At 44.1% G+C, this 23262-nt stretch overlaps 1 protein-coding gene across 1 annotated transcript in view; it reads right to left on the minus strand.

Moving 5' to 3' along the window:
- si:ch211-26b3.4 (connector enhancer of kinase suppressor of ras 2) overlaps positions 1-21511 on the minus strand; it is a 125229-nt gene extending 103718 nt beyond the window's left edge. The window contains exon 1 of the mRNA XM_038305312.1: positions 21266-21511. Within this exon, the coding sequence (XP_038161240.1) occupies positions 21266-21329 (64 nt within the window). The 5' untranslated portion in view covers positions 21330-21511. The remainder of the gene's footprint in view (positions 1-21265) is intronic.
- Positions 21512-23262: the final 1751 nt, after the last annotated feature.

A 23262-nucleotide genomic window follows, 5' to 3' on the forward strand; every position in this document is an offset into this window, starting at 1 on the left:
TCATTATTTAAAAAAAAAAAAAGGTAAAAAAATTAAAAGGAATCAAAAGTGGGTAATCTAAAAAACATCTGATTTAAAAAGGTTAAAACGGGTAAAAAGTGGGTTTGGGCCCTTTCAAAGGTTTTTTTTCTTCCTGGGTTTTGTAAATTTTTGGTTAAGATGTTTGAAATTTTTTCATTTCGAGGCATCTTGAACCCAGACATAACCTGTCTGTTTTCCGCCCACATGCCTGGGGAAGCCGCGGGTCCCTTTTTCCCCATTAGAGAAAAGTTTCCGCTGAGAGAAAAAATCCTCTTCTCATTGTTTTTATTCCTCCCCCCTTTTTAGGGATGTTTTTCACTGTTAAAAAAATTTAAACTGATTTTTTTAATCAAACTAACATGTTAAAAAACAATGTTAAAAAGTGTTTTGTTAAAATTTAAGTTTTTTTCAGAAGTGAATTTATGTGGTAAGTGTGGGCCCTGTCAGTTTTTTCACTGCTAGAACGCACCGACCATCCCCAAAGTTTTTAAAAGGGGCCCTCGCCATTTTGAAAACGTTAAAATGCGCAGAAATGGGTTTGGTGGTGATTTTGCACTTAAAATTTTGGAGGGTTTTCAAAACATTTATTTTTGTAAGAGTTTTTTTTAATTTCCCAAATAAAATTGTGTTGAAAACATAAAGTTGTTTTTTTAATGTGGGGAGGAAACATTACCCTTTTAAAGAACAAAGCTACTTTATTAGTTTGTTTTTTAAAGGGTTATAAAAGTGCTTTCATTTCTTTTTAACAAATAAACTGTTTTGGGTTTTTTTAAAAGTTAATCCCCCAGAGGGGCCCGTTGGTTTTTTTGTAGGACTTTTTGGGCCCCAGGTAAATACTAATTTTTAACAAATGTGGGGCACCTCTGTACGATTTTATAAAAAGTTTAATTGTTTTAAAAACCCCAAAATTTTTTTAGAGTAAAAGTTCCCTCCCCTGAAAAAAAACCTCTCTTCTCATTGTTTTTATTCCTCCCCATTTTCAGGGGCGTAACAACAGCAGGGAATGCTTCTGTTTTTAACATTAGACAAGGAAGAAAATCTACAGCACAGTTCTATATACAAAGCATCGACAGTATTAGGAGGATAACTCTAAAAAATAAATAAAATGCAATAAATTAAATTGATTTAGATTGAATTAAAAATTGATTAAATTCATCTGGTGATAAAGCTCTTAAAATGACTCTCTGTACCTGAACTCTGGCAACTAAATGTACCATAAAGGATTATTTCACTCAAGATGTCAATTTGGGTCAATTCCTTAGGAATGAAGTGTTTATTTAAAATTCTGTAATGTTCAGCTTTCTAAATTCTAATTAATTACCTTCTGTTGCAATGGGTGTTATACTGGGCAGGAGAGAGACCCACAATATTCTTCCCAAGAGACGGTAAAAAAAAAAGACTGAATCTTAATGTTTAATAAGCATTTACAGCTTAAAGGGAAACACCGTTTTTTTCCATTGGCTCCTTGATTTTCCGTTATTCCATCATGTTCTACTCTCCCATCTGAGTTTAGTGTCATTTGGAGCCGTTCTGAAGATATTCCGTTAGGTTATATCCAGTAACGTCTTCCTATGGGCAACGACTTGAAGGCACAAACTAAACTGTTCATCATTTATTCTTTATGGTACGCCAGCATTCAGAACATGGAGGCCAATCACTGTCCCCCAGACATCCGCAGTTAGATTATTTATATTTATATCTTTCAAAAATAAAGCGGAGTGTGTATGATGTCATCTGCGCTCCCGGCTACCGTTCATTCATCCTGTCCGCTGAACTGCTGCTAGTTTTCCTCACATGCCTGGAAGATGTCTAGTGCTGCTACCACAGATGATCTCGCTCTCCAGATGAACCATTCAGATTAGCTAGAATTAACAGAAGGGGTAGAGCGTAGCCGCCTGATGATGTCATACACAGTCCGCTTTGTTTTTGAAAGATATAAATATAAACAATATGAGAAGAGAAATCTTCAAACTTGGAAGTCCTGTGGATTATTTTTTAACCTTTTTGGAATGACTCTGACCTGGATGACTGAGAATCTTCACCAACATGTAGCCTAGAAACAAAGAAAACATCAGTTCACTTATTCAGTGATCGCACGGCTGCTAATTTTATCTTTACATTAAAATTGGCAGCGTAAGATTATGCATATGATATGAGATCATTTTAACCTTTTTACCTGTTATTCACAGGGGAGCCAGTAATTAAAATGGTTCAAATAATTAACCTTAGTTAAAAAAACTAAGGCTATGAATGTTAAAACTCTAATTGTTTGTTTTATCATTGAAAGACTGTCATTAAAATTCACTTTAATTATAAACTATATTTATAATTAACTATGTATTTATTTATTTTTGTTTTATACCGAAAACATGCAAATTTAAAAAAGGGACATATTGTTTTGTTATTTGAACAATAAACAAATCAAATGAAATTCCAATTAAATATAAAATCCAGGTCATTTTAAATCCAATTAAATAAACCACAGCAAGATGACATTGTTACTGGTGCTGTTAAAGATAAATAAACCAGTTTCACCAGTACAAAGGCAGGAACAAATGCTAAAAGTTTATCATAGTTTATTTCTCATCAGCCACTTTAAATGTGACGTTTCTTTCTTTCTGTTTTGCATCTTTTAAGTGTTCATCAGTAGGTTTGCAGAGCCTCCTGGAAGCACAGGTGCAGCATGAGCAGCAGAGCAGCAGACATGCAGACATAGGCCCCAGTGTCCGAGCAGCCGGATAGAGCCGCAGCTTTGATCTGATGCCTGCAGCATCTCCCATCCCCTGCTCCCCTCTGTCCCTGTCTCATGCCCACCCCTTCTCCTTTGCATGCTCCCTCATTTCCTTCTCTCCTCTTATTCTCCTCTAATTTTCTTTCATTTCACCCCCCCCCCCCCCCCCCCCAGTCCCTCCCGCTATCTCCTCCCTTCCTCTGCGCTTCAGGCCATAGAAGAGAAGCAAAGCAGATGAGCGTCTATATCCATATGCAGATCATTGTTATTTGGCCACTTGGTCTCATAACATGTGCTGTGACTCAAGTGCGATCAAATCAGGTTTCCATGACTACAGATGCCCCATTTAAAGCGGCTGCTCCTGTGTTAGGGTGTCTGGGCATGACTGCGTAGCTACGGCATGTTTCAGTGAACAAACGCGTTCTCATTCATGTGCGCCACTATGCAGCGCTGGCAAATCTGAAATTCCTTTGGTGCATGCAGGGAAAAGTGGGCGAGAGTAGCCTCAGTGGGTGTCTTTCTCCCATAATGAGGTACATTGTTTAATCTTTAATGCAGCTGAAACTACAGCAAGCACACAGTAAGAGAAGGGGGGGGGGGGTCTCTGCCACAGACTTCCTTACCATGTCAGCAGGAGATGAAATCAAGGCACATGGAGCCGCATTTAGAGAGGGAATCCTTTGCTGAAGCCAATGAAACAGGATCTGCAGTAAATTCACTGCCTTCCTCTCAGTGTCAACTCTTTGTTGAATGTGACCCCCCACCCCCCCCACCCGCCCCTGAAACAGGCAGTTCAGATTCATCAAAGTACCTTAACCCCAATTACTCGCCTTCGTGTAACTGTTAATAATTTAATAAGACAGGAGGAAATTATTGACAATCCAATAAGCTATGAAAGTAGTTCAGGATCCAATGCATCCCCATCCTGTGCCCCCCCCCGGACAGTCATCCACCACCACCACCCCACTGCTTCTGTTTTTAACCATGTTTAGTTTTATGGAGTTTACCTGGTTGCAAAATAAAGCAGATAGCCTCAACATCAGCTCCTCTTAGGCTGATGAAACTGTCAGACCGAACGTTTCTTAGTACCTTACCAAAGTTTCCAAACCACTTTTACATTTTGAGAGAATTAAACATTTGCCAACAAGCAAGACTTTGTATAGAGACAGAAACCCTAAATATGCACAGAGTCTAAAACATTGCATCCCAGTGTTAAAACATGGTGGTGGAAGCATCATGCTTTTCATGGGCAGAGAGAGATAAACACATGGCAATCCTGGAAAACTGCTCCGACTTGGAATGTGATAAATGCACTGACAAGTCAATCATGAATCCATCATTTATGCAGACGATATGATTTTATTCACTCCTAGTTGTCCCAAAAGCCAAACATACAAAAGTATTGAAACACGTCTGCTGTATGGTTGCAAGACTGCTGTCTGCATACTTTTCAGTTACACCAACAGAGCCTCCCATCATGACTGACTTCATTGTTGATTCCATTCACCTGCTTAGCTCCGCCCAGTTTCTCATTAAAATTCATCTGATACACATGTTCCAGTCTCTATTCGACCTGCCTTTGAAATATCTGACTTTCTGAATACTGGGTCTTCTGTTCTGAGCCTTGACACATCATCCTGCAATGAGTTGCAGATGAAAACTGACCAATAGAAATATCAAAGTATTAGGGTTAGTATTTGACTCCCACCGGTCCTTTAAAACCAATGCTGACTAGATTTATAAAATATTCAATCTAAATCTAGCAAATATTTATTCAATCATCAATTAAATGAAGCAGCAATACCTTTTTCACATTCTATGATTTTTAACCACCTTGATTGATTTCATCAGCTGGTGACTTGCCTCTAACATTAAAATGAAACCATTGATACAAATGACGTTATGGATGGAAGCTACCATCACTGTGACACATTCAAACTTCACTGACTTTCACAGGTTGATCTAGAAGAATCTCCTCATTTCTCAGCAGCTCCTCCTTCAGAGAAACAACATTAAGTGGGAGAATAGAGGCTCCGTTAGAGGGGTCCGTTAGAGGCTCCGTTAGAGGCTCCGTTAGAGGGGTCCGTTAGAGGCTCCGTTAGAGGGGTCCGTTAGAGGCTCCGTTAGAGGCTCCGTTAGAGGGGTCCGTTAGAGGCTCCGTTAGAGGGGTCCGTTAGAGGCTCCGTTAGAGGCTCCGTTAGAGGGGTCCGTTAGAGGCTCCGTTAGAGGGGTCCGTTAGAGGCTCGGTTAGAGGCTCCGTTAGAGGGGTCCGTTAGAGGGGTCCGTTAGAGGCTCCGTTAGAGGGGTCCGTTAGAGGGGTCCGTTAGAGGCTCCGTTAGAGGGCTCCGTTAGAGGGGTCCGTTAGAGGCTCCGTTAGAGGCTCCGTTAGAGGGGTCCGTTAGAGGCTCCGTTAGAGGGGTCCGTTAGAGGCTCCGTTAGAGGCTCCGTTAGAGGGGTCCGTTAGAGGGGTCCGTTAGAGGCTCCGTTAGAGGGGTCCGTTAGAGGCTCCGTTAGAGGGGTCCGTTAGAGGCTCCGTTAGAGGCTCCGTTAGAGGGGTCCGTTAGAGGCTCCGTTAGAGGGGTCCGTTAGAGGCTCCGTTAGAGGGGTCCGTTAGAGGCTCCGTTAGAGGGGTCCGTTAGAGGGGTCCGTTAGAGGGGTCCGTTAGAGGCTCCGTTAGAGGGGTCCGTTAGAGGGGTCCGTTAGAGGGGTCCGTTAGAGGCTCTGTTAGAGGGGTCCGTTAGAGGCTCCGTTAGAGGGGTCCGTTAGAGGGCTCCGTTAGAGGCTCCGTTAGAGGGGTCCGTTAGAGGCTCCGTTAGAGGGGTCCGTTAGAGGCTCCGTTAGAGGGGTCCGTTAGAGGCTCCGTTAGAGGCTCCGTTAGAGGCTCCGTTAGAGGGGTCCATTAGAGGCTCCATTAGAGGGGTCCATTAGACGGGTCCGTTAGAGGCGTCCGTTAGAGGCTCCGTTAGAGGCTCCGTTAGAGGCTCCATTAGAGGGGTCCGTTAGACGGGTCCGTTAGAGGGCTCCGTTAGAGGCTCCGTTAGAGGGGTCCGTTAGAGGCTCTGTTAGAGGCTCTGTTAGAGGCTCCGTTAGAGGGCTCCGTTAGAGGCTCCGTTAGAGGCTCCATTAGAGGGGTCCATTAGACGGGTCCGTTAGAGGGGTCCGTTAGAGGCTCCGTTAGAGGCTCCGTTAGAGGCTCCATTAGAGGGGTCCGTTAGACGGGTCCGTTAGAGGGCTCCGTTAGAGGCTCCGTTAGAGGGGTCCGTTAGAGGCTCTGTTAGAGGCTCCGTTAGAGGGCTCCGTTAGAGGCTCCGTTAGAGGCTCCGTTAGAGGCTCCGTTAGAGGGCTCCGTTAGAGGGCTCCGTTAGAGGGGTCCGTTAGAGGCTCTGTTAGAGGCTCCGTTAGAGGGCTCCGTTAGAGGCTCCGTTAGAGGGGTCCGTTAGAGGGGTCCGTTAGAGGGCTCCGTTAGAGGCTCCGTTAGAGGGGTCCGTTAGAGGCTCCGTTAGAGGCTCCGTTAGAGGGCTCCGTTAGAGGCTCCGTTAGAGGGGTCCGTTAGAGGCTCCGTTAGAGGGGTCCGTTAGAGGCTCCGTTAGAGGCTCCGTTAGAGGGGTCCGTTAGAGGCTCCGTTAGAGGCTCCGTTAGAGGCGTCCGTTAGAGGCGTCCGTTAGAGGCGTCCGTTAGAGGCTCTGTTAGAGGGGTCCGTTAGAGGCTCTGTTAGAAGGGTCCGTTAGAGGCTCCGTTAGAGGCTCCGTTAGAGGCGTCCGTTAGAGGCTCCGTTAGAGGCTCCGTTAGAGGCGTCCGTTAGAGGCTCCGTTAGAGGGGTCCGTTAGAGGGTCCGTTAGAAGGGTCCGTTAGAGGCTCCGTTAGAGGGGTCCGTCAGAGGCTCCGTTAGAGGGGTCCGTTAGAGGCTCCGTTAGAGGCTCCGTTAAAGGGGTCCGTTAGAGGCTCCATTAGAGGGGTCCGTTAGAGGGGTCCGTTAGAGGGCTCCGTTAGAGGCTCCGTTAGAGGCTCCGTTAGAGGGCTCCGTTAGAGGCTCCGTTAGAGGGGTCCGTTAGAGGGCTCCGTTAGAGGGCTCTGTTAGAGGCTCCGTTAGAGGCTCCGTTAGAGGCTCTGTTAGAGGCTCCGTTAGAGGCTCCGTTAGAGGGGTCCGTTAGAGGCTCCGTTAGAGGCTCCGTTAAAGGGGTCCGTTAGAGGCTCCATTAGAGGGGTCCGTTAGAGGGGTCCGTTAGAGGGCTCCGTTAGAGGCTCCGTTAGAGGCTCTGTTAGAGGGGTCCGTTAGAGGCTCTGTTAGAGGCTCCGTTAGAGGGGTCCGTTAGAGGCTCCGTTAGAGGGGTCCGTTAGAGGCTCCATTAGAGGGGTCCGTTAGAGGGGTCCGTTAGAGGCTCCGTTAGAGGGGTCCATTAGAGACTCCGTTAGAGGGGTACGTTAGAGGCTCTGTTAGAGGCTCCGTTAGAGGGGTCCGTTAGAGGGGTCCATTAGAGACTCCGTTAGAGGCTCCGTTAGAGGCTCCGCTAGAGGGGTCCGTTACAGGGGTCCATTAGAGGCTCCGTTAGAGGCTCTGTTAGAGGGGTCCGTTAGAGGGGTCCATTAGAGACTCCGTTAGAGGCTCCGTTAGAGGGGTCCGTTAGAGGCTCCGTTAAAGGCTCCGTTAGAGGGGTCTGTTAGAGGCTCCGTTAGAGGCTCTGTTAGAGGGGTCCGTTAGAGGGGTCCATTAGAGGGGTCTGTTAGAGGCTCCGTTAGAGGCTCTGTTAGAGGGGTCCGTTAGAGGGGTCTGTTAGAGGCTCCGTTAGAGGCTCTGTTAGAGGCTCCGTTAGAGGGGTCCGTTAGAGGGGTCCATTAGAGACTCCGTTAGAGGGGTCCGTTAGAGGCTCCGTTAGAGGCTCCGCTAGAGGGGTCCGTTACAGGGGTCCATTAGAGGCTCCGTTAGAGGCTCTGTTAGAGGGGTCCGTTAGAGGGGTCCATTAGAGACTCCGTTAGAGGCTCCGTTAGAGGGGTCCGTTAGAGGGGTCAGTTAGAGGCTCCGTTAAAGGCTCCGTTAGAGGGGTCCGTTAGAGGGGTCAGTTAGAGGCTCCGTTAAAGGCTCCGTTAGAGGGGTCCATTAGAGGGGTCCGTTATTTCTCTGAGAAAGAGCCCCTCTTACCAGTCAGCACCAGTCAGGTGCTAGGAATTACAGATTAATTATAAAGCTTCCAATAAACTATTCCACAAAACTTTCTCTATCAAAAAAGGCTTATTGGGGGGGCCACATGCCGAAGGCATGGCCCACCTACTAGTATTGTTGGTTGTTATTGTTGACTGTTATATTGAAAAAATACATATTTATATCTTATTTTTTATTATATTATGTTCTTAGCAGTGAGGTTTCTTGTTGGCATCAACTTGCCAATGAAAAAAGATCATTTACATTTTAAAAGACAAAACAAACCTATTATCTTATTTCAAGTGAATAATCTCTAATTATCTAAAAATATAATAAAAAAATAATCCTTCCATTGGAAGCCAGCTTAAATTAAGAGAAAATGCACTCATGTAAAAAAATAAAAGTTAGATGATAGTTCGATGATTTTCTGTTTTTGTGCTTTTTATTTGCTAATTTTATATCATGAAAGGGGCCCTGTGATGGACAGGAGCCCTGCCCAGGGTGGAACCCGCCTCTCACCCACACAGCTGGAGGGAGACACCAGAACCCCTCACCACCCCCACTGGGATAAGGTCTGATGGATGGATGGATGGATGGATGGATGGATGGATGGATGGAGGATGGATGGATGGATGGATGGATGGATGGATGATGGATGGATGATGGATGTGTAGCGACTCCTTAGCAATCCTTGTCGCTTGAGAGGTGGAGATAGAGTCCTGTATGTGTATGACGCGCTGCCGTCTTTGATCAAAAATGCACACGGAATCCAGGAATAAGCTTTGGTGTTTTAATCCTGTCCAGAGGCTCATGTAGTCACTCACAACAGATTGGAACGTACATGATGTGACATACTGATTCAGATCATAAAGCAAACGGTCAACAAGAAATACGGCTACCCCGCTCCCCTCTCTCCTACGGAGTGCAGGTAAACACACCCATTTAAGCAATCAGCTGTCACCGCATGTGTCACCACAGCAACTATGCCCACGTGACACGTACACATGCACACCCATCATTATGGCTCCTACACACCAGCCCCTTAATTATTATTCAATAATTACCAATTAACGAATAGGTGACATAAATGCAACAACAATAACCAACATTTTTTCAAACCTGGGAATTAGTGTCCGTCAATAATACAAAATTTTAAATCCACACTGAAATCTTCATTCTTCAGGATGAGGTCACAAGTCAAACAACAACTCCATAGTAACAAGAAATAGAATGAAACTCTTACAAAGTCAAGTCAGGAAGTACTGAATAGACTTCTTCAGCAATCCATAGAGTCCACAGAATCCTTTGTCGCTGTTAAGGCTAGTTCGTCCTTAATCATCTTCAGCCTCCTGCACTAAACAAACCTTTGTAATAGGCCTGTCCAAGCAGCTAGTCCGAGTTTTTATCCGCACCTGACGAACAAATCCTCTTCGGTCTGGGAATGTTTGAATCACTCGTCCCATCAACCATGAGTTTCGAGGCGCTGTGCTGTCCATAATGAGAACAAGGTCGTCTACATTGATGTTCCTCTTCACTCTTGTCCATTTCTGGCGCTCCTGCAGCTGAGGTAAATATTCTTTCACCCATCTCTTCCAAAAAAGATCAGACATATATTGGACCTGCTTCCATCTCCTGCGTGCATATATGTCCATTGGTTGAAAGACTCCTGGTGGTATGGATGGACAGGTTTTTAACAATAGGAGGTGATTAGGAGTTAGCGCTTCCAGGTCATTCACATCCATTGAGGCCTTTGTGATTGGTCGGCTGTTGATGATGGCTTCAGCTTCACAAAGAACTGTGTGCAAACCATCCTCATCAAGGGTTTGTGCTCTTAAGGTGGAGTTGAGTACTTTGCGGATAGATCTTATTAGCCGTTCCCATGATCCGCCATGGTGTGAACCAGCTGGTGGATTAAAGTTCCATTTTATTCCCTTTTGTAGCATAACATCCATAATCTGCTCCTTGTTCCACTGTTCAATAGCTATCCTTAGTTCTCGCTCTGCTCCTATAAAGTTGGTACCATTATCAGAACGAAGTTCTTGGACTTGGCCTCTTCTTGCAACAAAGCGTCTAAATGCATTGATGAAAGAATCAGTGTCCAGGGATGGTGCAACCTCAATGTGAACTGCTCTGATGGCAAGGCAGGTAAAAATTACACCATATCTTTTGACTGTGTTTCTTCTGCTTTTCACTTCAAAAGGTCCAAAGTAATCTACTCCGACACGAGTGAATGGTGGTTCATCTGGAACAATTCTTTCTTTTGGTAAATCTGCCATCTGTTGGCAAACTGGCATAGCATTAAGGCGTCGACAGATAATACACTTTGATAGCACTTTCCTTATAGCTGTAGTTGCACCAATTAACCAGTATCTCTCTCTCAATTTGGACAACATTAGATTACGGCCTCCATGTCCTACTTGCTGATGAATATGTCTGAGAAGTAGGTGTGAAACATGGAGATTTTTGGTCAGTATGACAGGGTGTTTCATTTCCACAGGCATAGCCAATCTACTGAGTCTACCCCCAACCCTTAGGACTCCATCTTGCAGTCGTGGACAGAGCTTCAGAAGATTGCTAGATACTTTAATGGGTTGTCCCTTTTCTAAACTGGCGAATTCCTCAGGAAATTGCTTTTGCTGACAATATTTAACTATGGCCAGTTCAGCCTTGTCCAAATCTTCCACCCTGAGTGGCTTGGTCACAGTACTTTTCTTGAAGTTGTTCATCTCCTCTTTTACAAAGGACTCCATTTGCTCTCCAGTGAGGTCAGACTTTTCCAGAGTCAGATGTAGCTGTCTCCTTTTCTCCACACAGGACAGAAGCCAGTTTTTTATTTTCAGAATCCATGCAACAGATCTCTTTAAATGTGTCCAGGAAGAAAAATACTGGATCAGGTGAGACAGAGGCTCTTCTTCTCTATGTATGGCATTAACCATTGATATTCTCTTTACCTCAGGATCTTCAGGTGACAGCACAATGATATTTTGTGGACTGACAGGCCATTCACTCATAGGCTGCAGCAAGAACTGAGGTCCTGACAACCACGCAGGATGGGTGATCAATGCATCAGCTTTCACTCCCCTGGAGGCTATGTCTGCTGGGTTACTAGAACTGTCCACATATCTCCATTGTGTGGCATCAGAAACCTTGAGAATTTGTGATACTCTGTTGGCCACAAATACTTTATAGCGTGAGGTCTCATTTTTAATGTACTTGAGAACTGATTCACTGTCTGTCCAGAATATAGATTCCAGCAGCTCCATTTGGAGCTCCCTTCTCCACAGTACATCCATACGGCTTGCCATAGTTGCAGCTATTAGCTCCATCCTAGGGATGGTTACAGATTTCAGAGGAGCAACTCGAGATTTTCCCATTACAAAGGCAGAATGACGCTCAGAATTCTGGTTCTTTGACACCAAGTAAGTAACTGCTCCGTATCCATCCTCACTGGCATCACAGAAATGGTGCAGCTGTGCTGTCTGGGTCTTTCCAAAATTGATTGGTTTGAGACACCTACTGACCTCAACTTTGTCCAGCAAATGGAGTTGTTTTAGAAATTTCAACCAGCTCTTCGAGACTGACTCGGGTAAAGTCTCATCCCATCCTAATCCCATCCTGCACAGGTCTCTAAGGATTTTCTTTGCTGTCAAAATCACTGGGCTCAGCATTCCAAGAGGATCATAAATGGAAGCGATGGTTGAAAGTATTCCTCTTCTGGTAAGTGGTCTATCCTTAAGCTTCACCTTGAACCTAAATGAGTCACTTTCAATAGACCATTCAACTCCCAGTACTCTTTCAACTGGCAGAGAATCCAACTCCAGGTCCAACTTCTCCATGCATCCTGCTCTATGACTCACAGGGATTATTTTGAGTACATTTGGTCTATTACTCATCCACTTAACGAGAGAAAACCCTCCTTTGGAGCATAAAGCGACCAATTCCTGGTATGAGGTCACCGCTTCTTCCTCTGTGGAAACTGATACAAGGCAATCATCAACATAAAAGCTGTTGTTTATCTTGTGTACCACTTCCTTACTGAAGAGATGCCCATAGTCTTCAGCACATCTCCTGAGAGCGTAGTTAGCACAGCTGGGAGAGGATGTAGCCCCAAATAAGTGCACTTTCATCCGGTACTCGGTAGGTTGCTGTTGGAGATCTCCATCTTGCCACCAAAGAAACCTGAGCAGATCAGTGTCATCAGGCATGACTCGTACCTGATGAAACATAGACTCAATGTCGGCCATTATCACCACAGCTTCCTTTCTGAAGCGAGTCACAACTCCGATCAGAGAGCTAGTAAGATTAGGGCCTTGGAGCAGTTGAGCATTCAGTGATGTCCCTTGGTAACTTGCTCCACAGTCAAACACAACTCTGATCTTCTTTTTTGTGGGATGGTAAACTCCATGGTGTGGAATATACCAAAGTTTTCCATCAGCTCGATCTAACTCCTTCTCTGGAACCTTCTCAGCATAGCCTTTGGTCAGAAGCTCCTTCATAAAGGTGTTATAATCATTGTAAAAAGTTGAGTCTTTCTGCAACCTCTGTTTAAGGTGATTTAGACGCTGCTCAACAAGTTTTCGGTTATTTGGCATATGGATGGTACCTTTTTTCAGTGGTAGACCAAGCTCATAATGGCCGTTTGAATGTGTAATTGAGTTATTGGCCATTTCCAGAAAACGCTGATCATTCCTTGACATGGCTGGTTGTTCATCTAAACTGTTCTCTGGAAAGTCATTTTTAAACTGCAGTTGCCAAAGTTCTTCTAGATTTACAACAGAAACACTGTTAACAGTTATCTGTGGTTGTTTACTGTGTACAACATCATCACTGCCACCTCCAAGTGGTCCATTTACAGTCCATCCAAGCACTGTCCGAGTTGCAAATGGTCCTCCATTCCTACTGCAAACCACTTCAAGTGGCTCCAAGGCTTTTGGCACATTGGTCCCGATTAAGAGCTCAATTTCTGCATCTATCTGGGGTAAATGAATGTGAGTTAAGTACGGCCATTTTTTAATATCCCTTTCAGTCGGAATATTTCCTTTGTACACCGGCATAGACTCTTGTGTGTACACTTTGGGCAACTCAACAAACTCGTCTCCGTGCAATGCAGCGACCTCCAGTCCAGATACAGTATTGCTGCTCACAACCCTCTGTTGGCCCATAGTGCGAAGTAGGATGTGTTCTTTCCTCCCAGTAAGATGCAGCTTATTTATAAGGCTCTCTGAACAAAAGACAGCTGTGCTTCCTTGGTCCAAAAAGGCATATGTTGTAACAATTTTACATCCACTTTTAGATTTTATCTGGACAGGCACAATTGGCAGCTTGCAATCTTGGTCTCCAGCCCCTGTAAGACCACTTGACACCAGCATGTTCATACAAACATCTGACTCTTTCTCAGCTTCCTTTGAATCTTTATCTCTGTGGAGTATAGTAGGGTGTTTAAGGCTACACTTTAAACAGGAAATCCTATTGCGGCAATGCTTACTAATGTGTCCTATACACAAACAGCCGAAGCATATGCCATTTCCCTTTAAGAAATCAATCTTCTTCTCGTGTGCCATTTTCCCCAACAGTGTACACGTAGTCAATTTGTGCCCTGCTCCACAGAAAATACATGTATTCATTGCATTTATTCTGATTTTGTTCTCTTCTTTCACAGGCTGAGATTTGTTCTCCACTGGTCTGACAGTAGTTGCAAAGCTGGCTCCTTTGGATCGAGGCATTAACTTTGGCTTGTATGATGCTTTATTTGTTATCTTTGGAGAATCTTGTATATTGCCAAAGACAGGATCTGTCAGAATCTTGACTTGTTTTTCAAGGAAATCTGCAATATCACTGAACTTGACTCTTCTTCCTTGACATTCCTGTAGCTCACATGCTTTAGTTCTCCATCTGTCTCTCAGCTTGTATGGCAGCTTCTTTATGACATTCAGCATATTAGAAGGCATGTCCAAATCATGAAGATACTGCATATCCTCCATTACATTACAGCAGCTTCTGAGGAATAGACTGTAGTCCTGTAGAGCCTTCACATCCTCTGACTTTATCGTTGGCCATGAAAGAGCTTTTTCCATGTAGCAATGTGCAACCTTCTGCTCATTCCCAAATTGTTCCTTTAATAAACCTTTGGCTCTTGAATATCCATGATCTGGATTTAAATGTTGGCAACAAGTTCTTTAGCATGACCTTTAGTATGCTGTTCCAGGAAGTATAAACGGTCAGAATTATTTGATGTGTTCCTTTCAACTCCATTCTCAAAGGCCTTTATGAATGTATAATATTTTAACGGATCACCATCAAATATTTGAATCTCTCTCTTTGGAAGAGAATTGAGGCATTGTTGTTGTATTAACAAAGTAGTTATTTCATTTTGCTTCCTCATAATGTCAAAAACATCATTATTTTCCACAGCTGATAGATTTGAATTTATGTTTGCACCAAGTTCTTGATGAATATATTGGTTATTGACTGGTTCCTTATGAAACACGGACAATTGTGGACCTTTGTCACATGAATATGTCATGCTCTCTTTCACAGTGTGTTTTATAGATTCTTTTTCATCCTCCAATCTGGTTCTTTGTTTTGCACGTACTGATGGATAGAATTCATCTGCATTCACATTAAATTGCTGTTGAGATTTTTCTCTTTTCAAATATGAGTTCATTCCATCTGATGCTTTCGATCGTTTTCCACTTGTTGAGCTCCGATTTTTGAGTACTTTTAATTCCGCCATTCTTTCAGCAATTTCAGTATCCAGTTGTAGTTTCTCCTTCCTTTTGCGCAGTTTTTCCTCCTCTTCCTCCAGCTGCAATCTTGCTTTTCTTTTACGGAGCTCTTCCTCTTCAATTGCATGCTTTTCTTCCAATAGCCTTTGTCTTGCAGTTAAAGCAGCAAGCTCAGCTTCAGCTCTTAAATGTGCAGAAGAAATTGTAGAGATGTTGGATGAAGATTTATGAGATTCCACATTTGAAATACTGTCACTTGGTTTAATGTCATCTCCATTTATATCACAAATGTTTAATAAAACTCCATTTGTTCCTCTTTGCTCCACAATATGCCTGGATTTATTAGTTTCAGTTATATCCTGTTGTTCATGTGAACTGTTGTTGTTCGGTTTTCTTTATCCATTCTTTTATTTCATTTTGAAAAGTTTCTGTGTATTTCATTATGCTTGACAACCATTCAACTTGTTTATCAACTTCTTCCTGTGGCAGTAGAAGCAACAATTGATCATGAGCAGTATAAACACATTCACACAGCTTCTCCAACCTTTCCAGAAATTCCTTTATTTGAGCCACATTCTCTTTTTGTTTCATTAATTCTTTTATTTCTGGTATCAGTCCTTTCATTTTATTCACAAACCGTTTGCGTTCATTTTGCAATCTTTCAACCTTATACATCAAACTCTTCTCAGTAGGTTTGCTTTCTCTTTTCGCACACTCTGTTTCAGAGCGCAAAGTATTACTGTTTGTTTGACTCATTTTGATTTTCCTTTTTATTCTGGTTTGTTCTTCAATAAAAAATATCAAATAGTCATAGATTCTCAGTTTGTGATAAACAGAGTAGTCAATTTCAACAAAGCATCATAATCCTTTGAAATTCCAAAGCATCGCATTATTCAAACCACCATAAGCAAATAAAGTGTGCGCAGAACCCTCATTGTACGTCATCCTTGTCCGATCAGCATTTTCATTCAGAAGCGGAGGGATTGGAACGCTCCAGCATTAATGCACACGGATTCCTTTTCACAAACAGATAAGAGACAGGTGGCTTACCTGTTCTTCAGTGAATGACGTTTGGGTGTGGCGCGTTTCCACATTAACTCTGGCGCAGCAGGCACTTACTTGGCGTTCACCTGATGCCGCTGTGGCTTGAATTGCGAGTGACGGCTTTCATTAAAGGCCCTTCATGTTGACAAATGTAGCGACTCCTTAGCAATCCTTGTCGCTTGAGAGGTGGAGATAGAGTCCTGTATGTGTATGACGCGCTGCCGTCTTTGATCAAAAATGCACACGGAATCCAGGAATAAGCTTTGGTGTTTTAATCCTGTCCAGAGGCTCATGTAGTCACTCACAACAGATTGGAACGTACATGATGTGACATACTGATTCAGATCATAAAGCAAACGGTCAACAAGAAATACGGCTACCCCGCTCCCCTCTCTCCTACGGAGTGCAGGTAAACACACCCATTTAAGCAATCAGCTGTCACCGCATGTGTCACCACAGCAACTATGCCCACGTGACACGTACACATGCACACCCATCATTATGGCTCCTACAGGATGGATGGATGATGGATGGATGGATGGATGGATGATGGATGGATGATGGATGGATGGATGGATGGATGGATGGATGATGGATGGATGGATGGATGGATGGATGGATGGATGATGGATGGATGATGGATGGATGATGGATGGATGGATGGATTGATGGATGGATGGATGGATGGATGATGGATGGATGGATTGATGGATGGATGGATGGATGATGGATGGATGGATGATGGATGGATGGATGGATGGATGGATGATGGATGGATGGATGGATGATGGATGGATGATGGATGATGGATGGATGGATGGATGGATGGATGGATGGATGGATGGATGGATGATGGATGGATGATGGATGGATGGATGGATGGATGAAAAGAACAGAGGACTACAGATGAAAACTAGACTTTTTGCTAATTCTTTCTTTTTATAATTCATAAATTATCTTGTTTTATTAAACTACACCGACCACATTTAAATAAATAAATCAATTAGAGAAAAAATCCCAATAAAATACATCAAAGGTTTTGGTTTCATGTGAAACACTGAAAAGGGTTCATTTCAAAAGGCATAAAAACATAAAAAACACAGGTGTTGAATAAATGAAAGAAACATAAAAATATAATTTGGATGATTTGATGAAATGCGCTGGAGTTCTCCGTTGCTCCCGGCCATCTCCACAGACTGAAGTGTGACATCTCACCATTATTTTTAGACGTGTCCCGTACATTGACAGGCACAGACAGGAAGAGAGATTACTGCAGGAAAAGTGACCAGCCTTATTCATTTTGCTGTCAATGTGGTCTGCATCAGCAGCACCTCAGAGTACAGGCTGATCTTATGACAGGAGGAAGAGAGGCCCATTTATCTGTGCTGCTCAGACTGGATCTGCTCGCACCCTGCTTGGCACAGCAATCACATCATTGATTGCACACACCTCAGCAGATACATACATCTCGCACACACGCGCTCATATAGGAAACTCCTCTGGTGTGGGTGTTAAGATCATAACAAATGCTGATGAGTCATCTCTCTCTCTCTGTGAGCCCTCGCCGGCGTTTTGCTGCTGGAACAGTCCTCTCTACAGCAGGGGGAGATATATAGTACAGCTTGCTTTGTCTGCATGTCATGCAGCAGTGTCAGTTTTTCCCTGTGTGACTACACATGATCACATCATTTTGTGAAACATGCTTTTATATGACAAGGATGGGCTGTCAAGATAAAATAGCTCCAGTCTGCAAAGAACTTTTTGTTTTTTCCTTCTCTTTGTTGGGAAAGTGGGAGAGATATGTTTGGTGTCTCTCTGTCTGACCACTGCTCAAAGCCCTGATGCTCTGCAAAAACTCTCCGTCTAACCAAGTCTTACAGCCTTAGATCGAGCCAAAAGGTTTTTTTTATTTTGTTTGGAGATTGATTTACTGAGCAGATTCTGTTAGATTGTGAATGCTTTTAAGAAACGAGCCAAATTTATAATTCCTATCAAACGACCTGTTTGGAAGCTCATAATTGACACGGTATCTTAGAAAAACTGCTCTGTAGTCTGGGTGCTGTCATTTTAACTCGTTCTCCTTTGCGTTTTATTCAGGCTTAGTTAGATTGAATGAAGAAGCTCTAATGAAGATAAGTTCAACACAAGAACATCTTGTAAACAGTTTTAGTAGCTGCTGTTGGTTTAAAATGCTGGGAAGGGAACCTGTTGATGCAGTTTGCAGCCTCTAACAGGTTTTCTTGCAGGATTTAGCTCCACACCTCTTCTAATGAATCCTGACCAGCTCCTCTGCCTGCTGAAACAAGCATTCCCACAGCAGGATGCAGTCACCAAAGTTTTTCAGGCAGTTGTACGAACGTTTGTTTACATCATGCAGGTCTCATTTGACAAGAGCTCCTTTAACATGTTAATTCTGATGTCTACATGACTTATAGGAAATGGAAGTTTTCTTTTTTCTTAACTTTTTTATAGAGACCAATTTAGTGTGATCAGTGGCTAATAATCATCATTTTATCTGAACTTTGAATCTCTGTAGCTTCTCCAGACGTTCCATGGACGTACCACTGGCTGATTCCATGACTAATCGTTTATTTTCCTGTCTTTCCTCTTAGCTGTAGACAGTTTTGGTTCATCTTCATCTCCTGACGATGTTTGAGCAGAACTTCGGGAAATTTTCAAAGCTTTAGATGTTGTTCTTTAAGCTCTCTCTGCTCTAAACTCCTCCTCAGCTCCCTTCACATCCTATCACCTGTGTTTCTTTGTACTCACTATGTTCTTCTCTAAGGTTTTCTAAAAACTAAAGTCCTTCACAGAACATCTGAAATCACAGTGAGCTTAAATTACACACATGTGGACAATCTTCCAATTAGACCACATTGAAATGAAGCACCTTGCATTGATTTATGGATTTTTTTTTATCAGGGTGAAGGAGGGTAATATAAAGGGTTTATAGTGCTTCATTTTTCATTTGAAACAAAAAGGGAAAAAATGATGTACATTTATTTTGTGGTTTATCACAACAATTTGTTGTTTTTTAGTGATGAATTGAGAAACACATGAAATGGTTTCAAGATTATTGACACTTTTAAAAGACATTTAAAAGTTGTTTATGTTTGAATAAACCTTAGAACAATGTCTAAAAATAACATAATAGTGAAGAGTTAAAAGATAAGCAGTAAAATCCTGTAAAGTGTTTTAACAATATATAACTGTGGACCTGGAGAATAAATAACCAATATGCAGCTATGGACATTTTTCCAGTAATTTGAAAATAGCAGCAACATCAGATATGTGCAGAATGACAGCAGCAGGTTATTTAACTGACTAAGGTAGAAACTGAGCAGAATCAGCATGAATGGAAGAACTGGTTGAGGTTGTTGGGAACAGTGGTGGTTCTAGAGTCTTCCAGCTGCTGGGAGGAAGGATCTGTGATAACGCTCCCTGGTGCATTTAAGGTGCAGCAGCCTGTCCCTGAAGGAGCTGTCCAGTTCAGCACCAGCTTCATGCATGGGGGGGAGATGTTCATTTAGTTAGGATCCGTCTGTTTCCCACCTCCTGCACTGAGTCCAGAGGGTATCCAATCACAGCTGGCCTTCCTGATCAGCTGATCCAGCCGCTTCCTCTCAGCTACAGATGAACCGCTGCTCCAACAGACAGCTCCATAGAAGATGGCTGATGCCACAGCAGAGTCAGAGCAGATCTTTAGGAGCCCCCCCACCTCACCCCCTGCAGTCCAAAAGACCTTAGTCTCCTCAGCAGGAAGAGTCCATAGATTTAAAAAGAAGGTCTCTGAGTCACCTCTCTGAAACGCTACAGGTCTGCTTGGGTCAGTATGGCAGTAATGAAGCATGTCCAACTGAGAGGCCAGGACTAAATCCATGTAAGCAAACAGATTAATATTCACCTTTACATTAGTTATACCATGACCGTTTGTGAATAATTTGGAGGTAGTTTCAGTTAAATGAAAATGTGTAAAAAAAAAAATAAATAAATAAATATGTAAATCCCTTTTTTGTCCCACAGTGGGAAAAAATTCCCTCTCTGCATTTAACCCCTCCCCTTGAGGAGCAGTGGGCTGCCATTGTGCGGCTCCTGGGTAGCAGCGTGAGGTTAAGGGTCTTGCTCAGGGACCCAGAGTGGGGTTCAGACCGGGTACTTGCAACCATGCTCTAACCACTAGGCCAACACTCCCCTAAATTATAGAAATGTTGAAGATTCTGAAACCAAAACATGCTGTAAAAAATGAATTACTCAAATTCTAATAAACAACAATCTGTCAAAAACAGAAAAATATCCTGTGATTCATTGTCAATATCACCTAGTTCATGGTTTTTGTTCTACAGCTGAGTGATATCTTTAAAATAAAAAAGTGAAAAACTCAGTGAATATGCATTTAACTGCATTTTCTTTGACAACCAAAAATACAACAAAATACTTCCTCTTTTTTAAGATGACATGTGTGGTGAATTGGTGCTATATAAATAAACAGTATTAAATTAATAGCTTAATATCAGTTAAATTGTTTAAAACTTAACACTGTGCCCAATATTTTACAAATATTTCCTCCCATTCAGCCCGTCTGTCTTTCCTCTAACTCTGACCAGCTGCTCTGCTTCTGCTGGAAGGATCCCCACAGCATTAGGTTACCGTTTGAAGGTTTTTATGCTGACTGCACTGGATTTATTCAAATAAGGTGTATCAGCACTAAAGACTTAATACATATCATGTTATAGGATGTGATTAAGATGTTTCTGGTTGTAATGTGAGAATGTGAAGGGTATAAATAACGGCCTATCAGCTGCTTTCAGATTAGCACTTCACCTGGATGAGGATTTATTGTGGAACATGTGAAATACGTTTCCCTTTTTTAAGTAAAAAAAAAGACGGATTCGCAAATGCCTTCGTTTCTGAGTCATGCATCAAGCAGTGATTAAGTCATGCTGTAATGTGAAGGGATTGCGGACACCTCCTCCTGAACGATGTCTGTCAGCAGGATGAAAACAGTTTGTTTCACACACACACACACACACACACACCTAGATTTAATCACTCATTCACGCCGGTACACGGACTAGCACCAAGGCCAGCTCCGGAGAAAGGGAGCGTGAACTGCGCTGTCCGTGGTGCTGAAACTGGCCGCGCAGCGGAGATGGAGGCAGAAAGCTGTGCGTGAAGAGAACTACATTAACTGTGCGCGTGTGCTTGTGAGAGAAAGAATGCGCGCGTCAGTACGCGGTGACACCCCCACACACAGTCTTTAAGGCGCGTGGTGATATGCGCTGGGGGGCATGTGCCAGCGAGTGAAGATGACACATCTTCCTCATTCATTGATAAGAGCCGCCGCTGCAGCTGTATGATGATGATGATGATGATGATGATGATGGCAGCAGCCTGTAGGTTCATCCTTAGAGCAGCGAGGAGACACACGGATCCGCCACTGCTGCTCCTCATTAGCGGCTTTCATCAGTCACTCAGAGCCAACCTTACAGCCCGCTGCGCGGGGCGCGAGGGGAGCAGTCAGTGTGGCCTCCTCACCATCATCATCATCACCATCATCATCATCATCATTCTAAGCTCCAGCAGCGTGGTGCAGAGGCTCAGCCTTACCTTTCATCCAGTCCAGCACCTGCTTCGGTGTCCATTTACTGATCGGCTCCATAACCAAAGCCATGGTGTCACAGCAGCGGACTCAATGCGGGCGACATCAAACCATTTCCGGTCACATCTGGAATGAAGCAGCGGTTTGATGAGAGGGGAAAGAAAAACCAAAGTCCGGCCTGATTATCCCCATCAACGCTCCGCTGCCTGCAGGAACACTGAGCGAGATGCGCTGCTGCAATCCGCACACGCACGCCACGCTACCTCCTCCCTCCCCCTCCCACCTCTGTAGTCCTCCCCCCCCCCCCCTCTCTCTCTCTCTCTCTCTCTCTCTCTCTCTCTCTCTCTATCCCCCCCTTCTCTCTGAGTACCCCCCCTCTCTCTTTCTCTCTCTCTGTCTGTCTCTCTCTGAGTACCCCCCCCCCCCCACCTCTCTGAGTACCCCCCCCCCCTCTCTGAGTACCCCCCCTCTCTCTTTCTCTCTCTCTGTCTCTCTCTCTCTGAGTACCCCCCCCCCCTCTCTGAGTACCCCCCCTCTCTCTTTCTCTCTCTCTGTCTCTCTCTCTCTGAGTACCCCCCCCCCCCCCACCTCTCTGAGTACCCCCCCCCCTCTCGGGCCTTCCCGCCAGCAGCCTCGCGCTCTGTGAGATGTGGGTTCGGGGGGGCTGTGGGGAGAAGGAGCGACCCCTCCCCTCCCCTCTACTCCTCCCGCCTGCCTCGCCGCAGCATCACGAGGGGCAGCACGCATAATACGGAATGGTGCAACGCGCACCAACCAGGGAGAATGTGTCCTCAGACACAGAGAGACACAGAGACACACAGAGAGACACAGAGACACACAGAGACACACAGAGAGACACAGAGACACACAGAGACACACAGAGACACACAGAGAGACACAGAGAGACACAGAGACACACAGAGAGACACAGAGAGACACAGAGACACACAGAGAGACACAGAGAGACACAGAGAGACACAGAGACATACAGAGACACACAGAGAGACACAGAGACACACAGAGACACACAGAGACACACAGAGACACACAGAGACACACAGAGAGACACAGAGACACACAGAGACACACAGAGACACACAGAGAGACACAGAGACACACAGAGACACACAGAGAGACACAGAGACAGGAAGAGACACACAGAGACACACAGAGAGACACAGAGACACACACAGAGACACAGAGACAGGAAGAGACAGGAAGGGGAAACATGCAAACAGCCTATAGCCTTGATAGAAACAGTCATTTCGCTGCTTTAACTGAGACCAGGTGACTCTGCGCTGTTAGCAGATCACCGCATCACTGAGCTTTGGAGTCAGCAGCTTCCAGAAGTTCACTCAGTGGATGATGTTATCAGGCTAAAGACCTCAGCTGTGTGAAACAGCGCCCCCTGCTGTGGGATTTATGGACAGGTGACGTCATGGACTACATTCAGTAACAGTGGGCTACTTTCTAACCACCAAGATTATCCATCTGTGCAGCAACCCGTGTATTTGTGTGTCCATGTTTTTGTTACCTTGTGGGGACCAGTTTCTCAGGAATGAGCTACACTTTGGGGACTTATAGAGACTTGTGGGGACCAATGAGTGGCCCCCGTGAGGAAAGGTTCCTTTCTTAGGGTGGGGGTTAGATTCAGGACTAAGGTGTGACTTGAGTTCAGGATTAGGATTAGGTCTGTGCTGGTAATGGTTAGGGTGAGGGTCTGGGTTAGGACGTAGAGGTGAGTGGGAGATGAATGGAAGTCAATGGGGAATCCCCACAAAGATAGTGAGGCAAAACATTTCTGTGTGTGTGTGTGTGTGTGTGTGTTGGGGCGGGGGGGTCCTCTTTTAAACATTACACATTTTAAACTGACTAATTAAACCAAATTCACATTTTTGGCCTATGGGGGAAAGCCAGCGTACCTGCAGAGAGACGACTTACTCAAAGTAAGCAGAAAGACCCTGGAGGGGTCACTAAGACAGGACAGTTTTTATTAATTTATTAG

Source organism: Cyprinodon tularosa, unplaced genomic scaffold (assembly GCF_016077235.1).
Source record: "Cyprinodon tularosa strain WSP-4 unplaced genomic scaffold, ASM1607723v1 ctg555, whole genome shotgun sequence".
Classification (NCBI taxonomy): domain Eukaryota; kingdom Metazoa; phylum Chordata; class Actinopteri; order Cyprinodontiformes; family Cyprinodontidae; genus Cyprinodon; species Cyprinodon tularosa.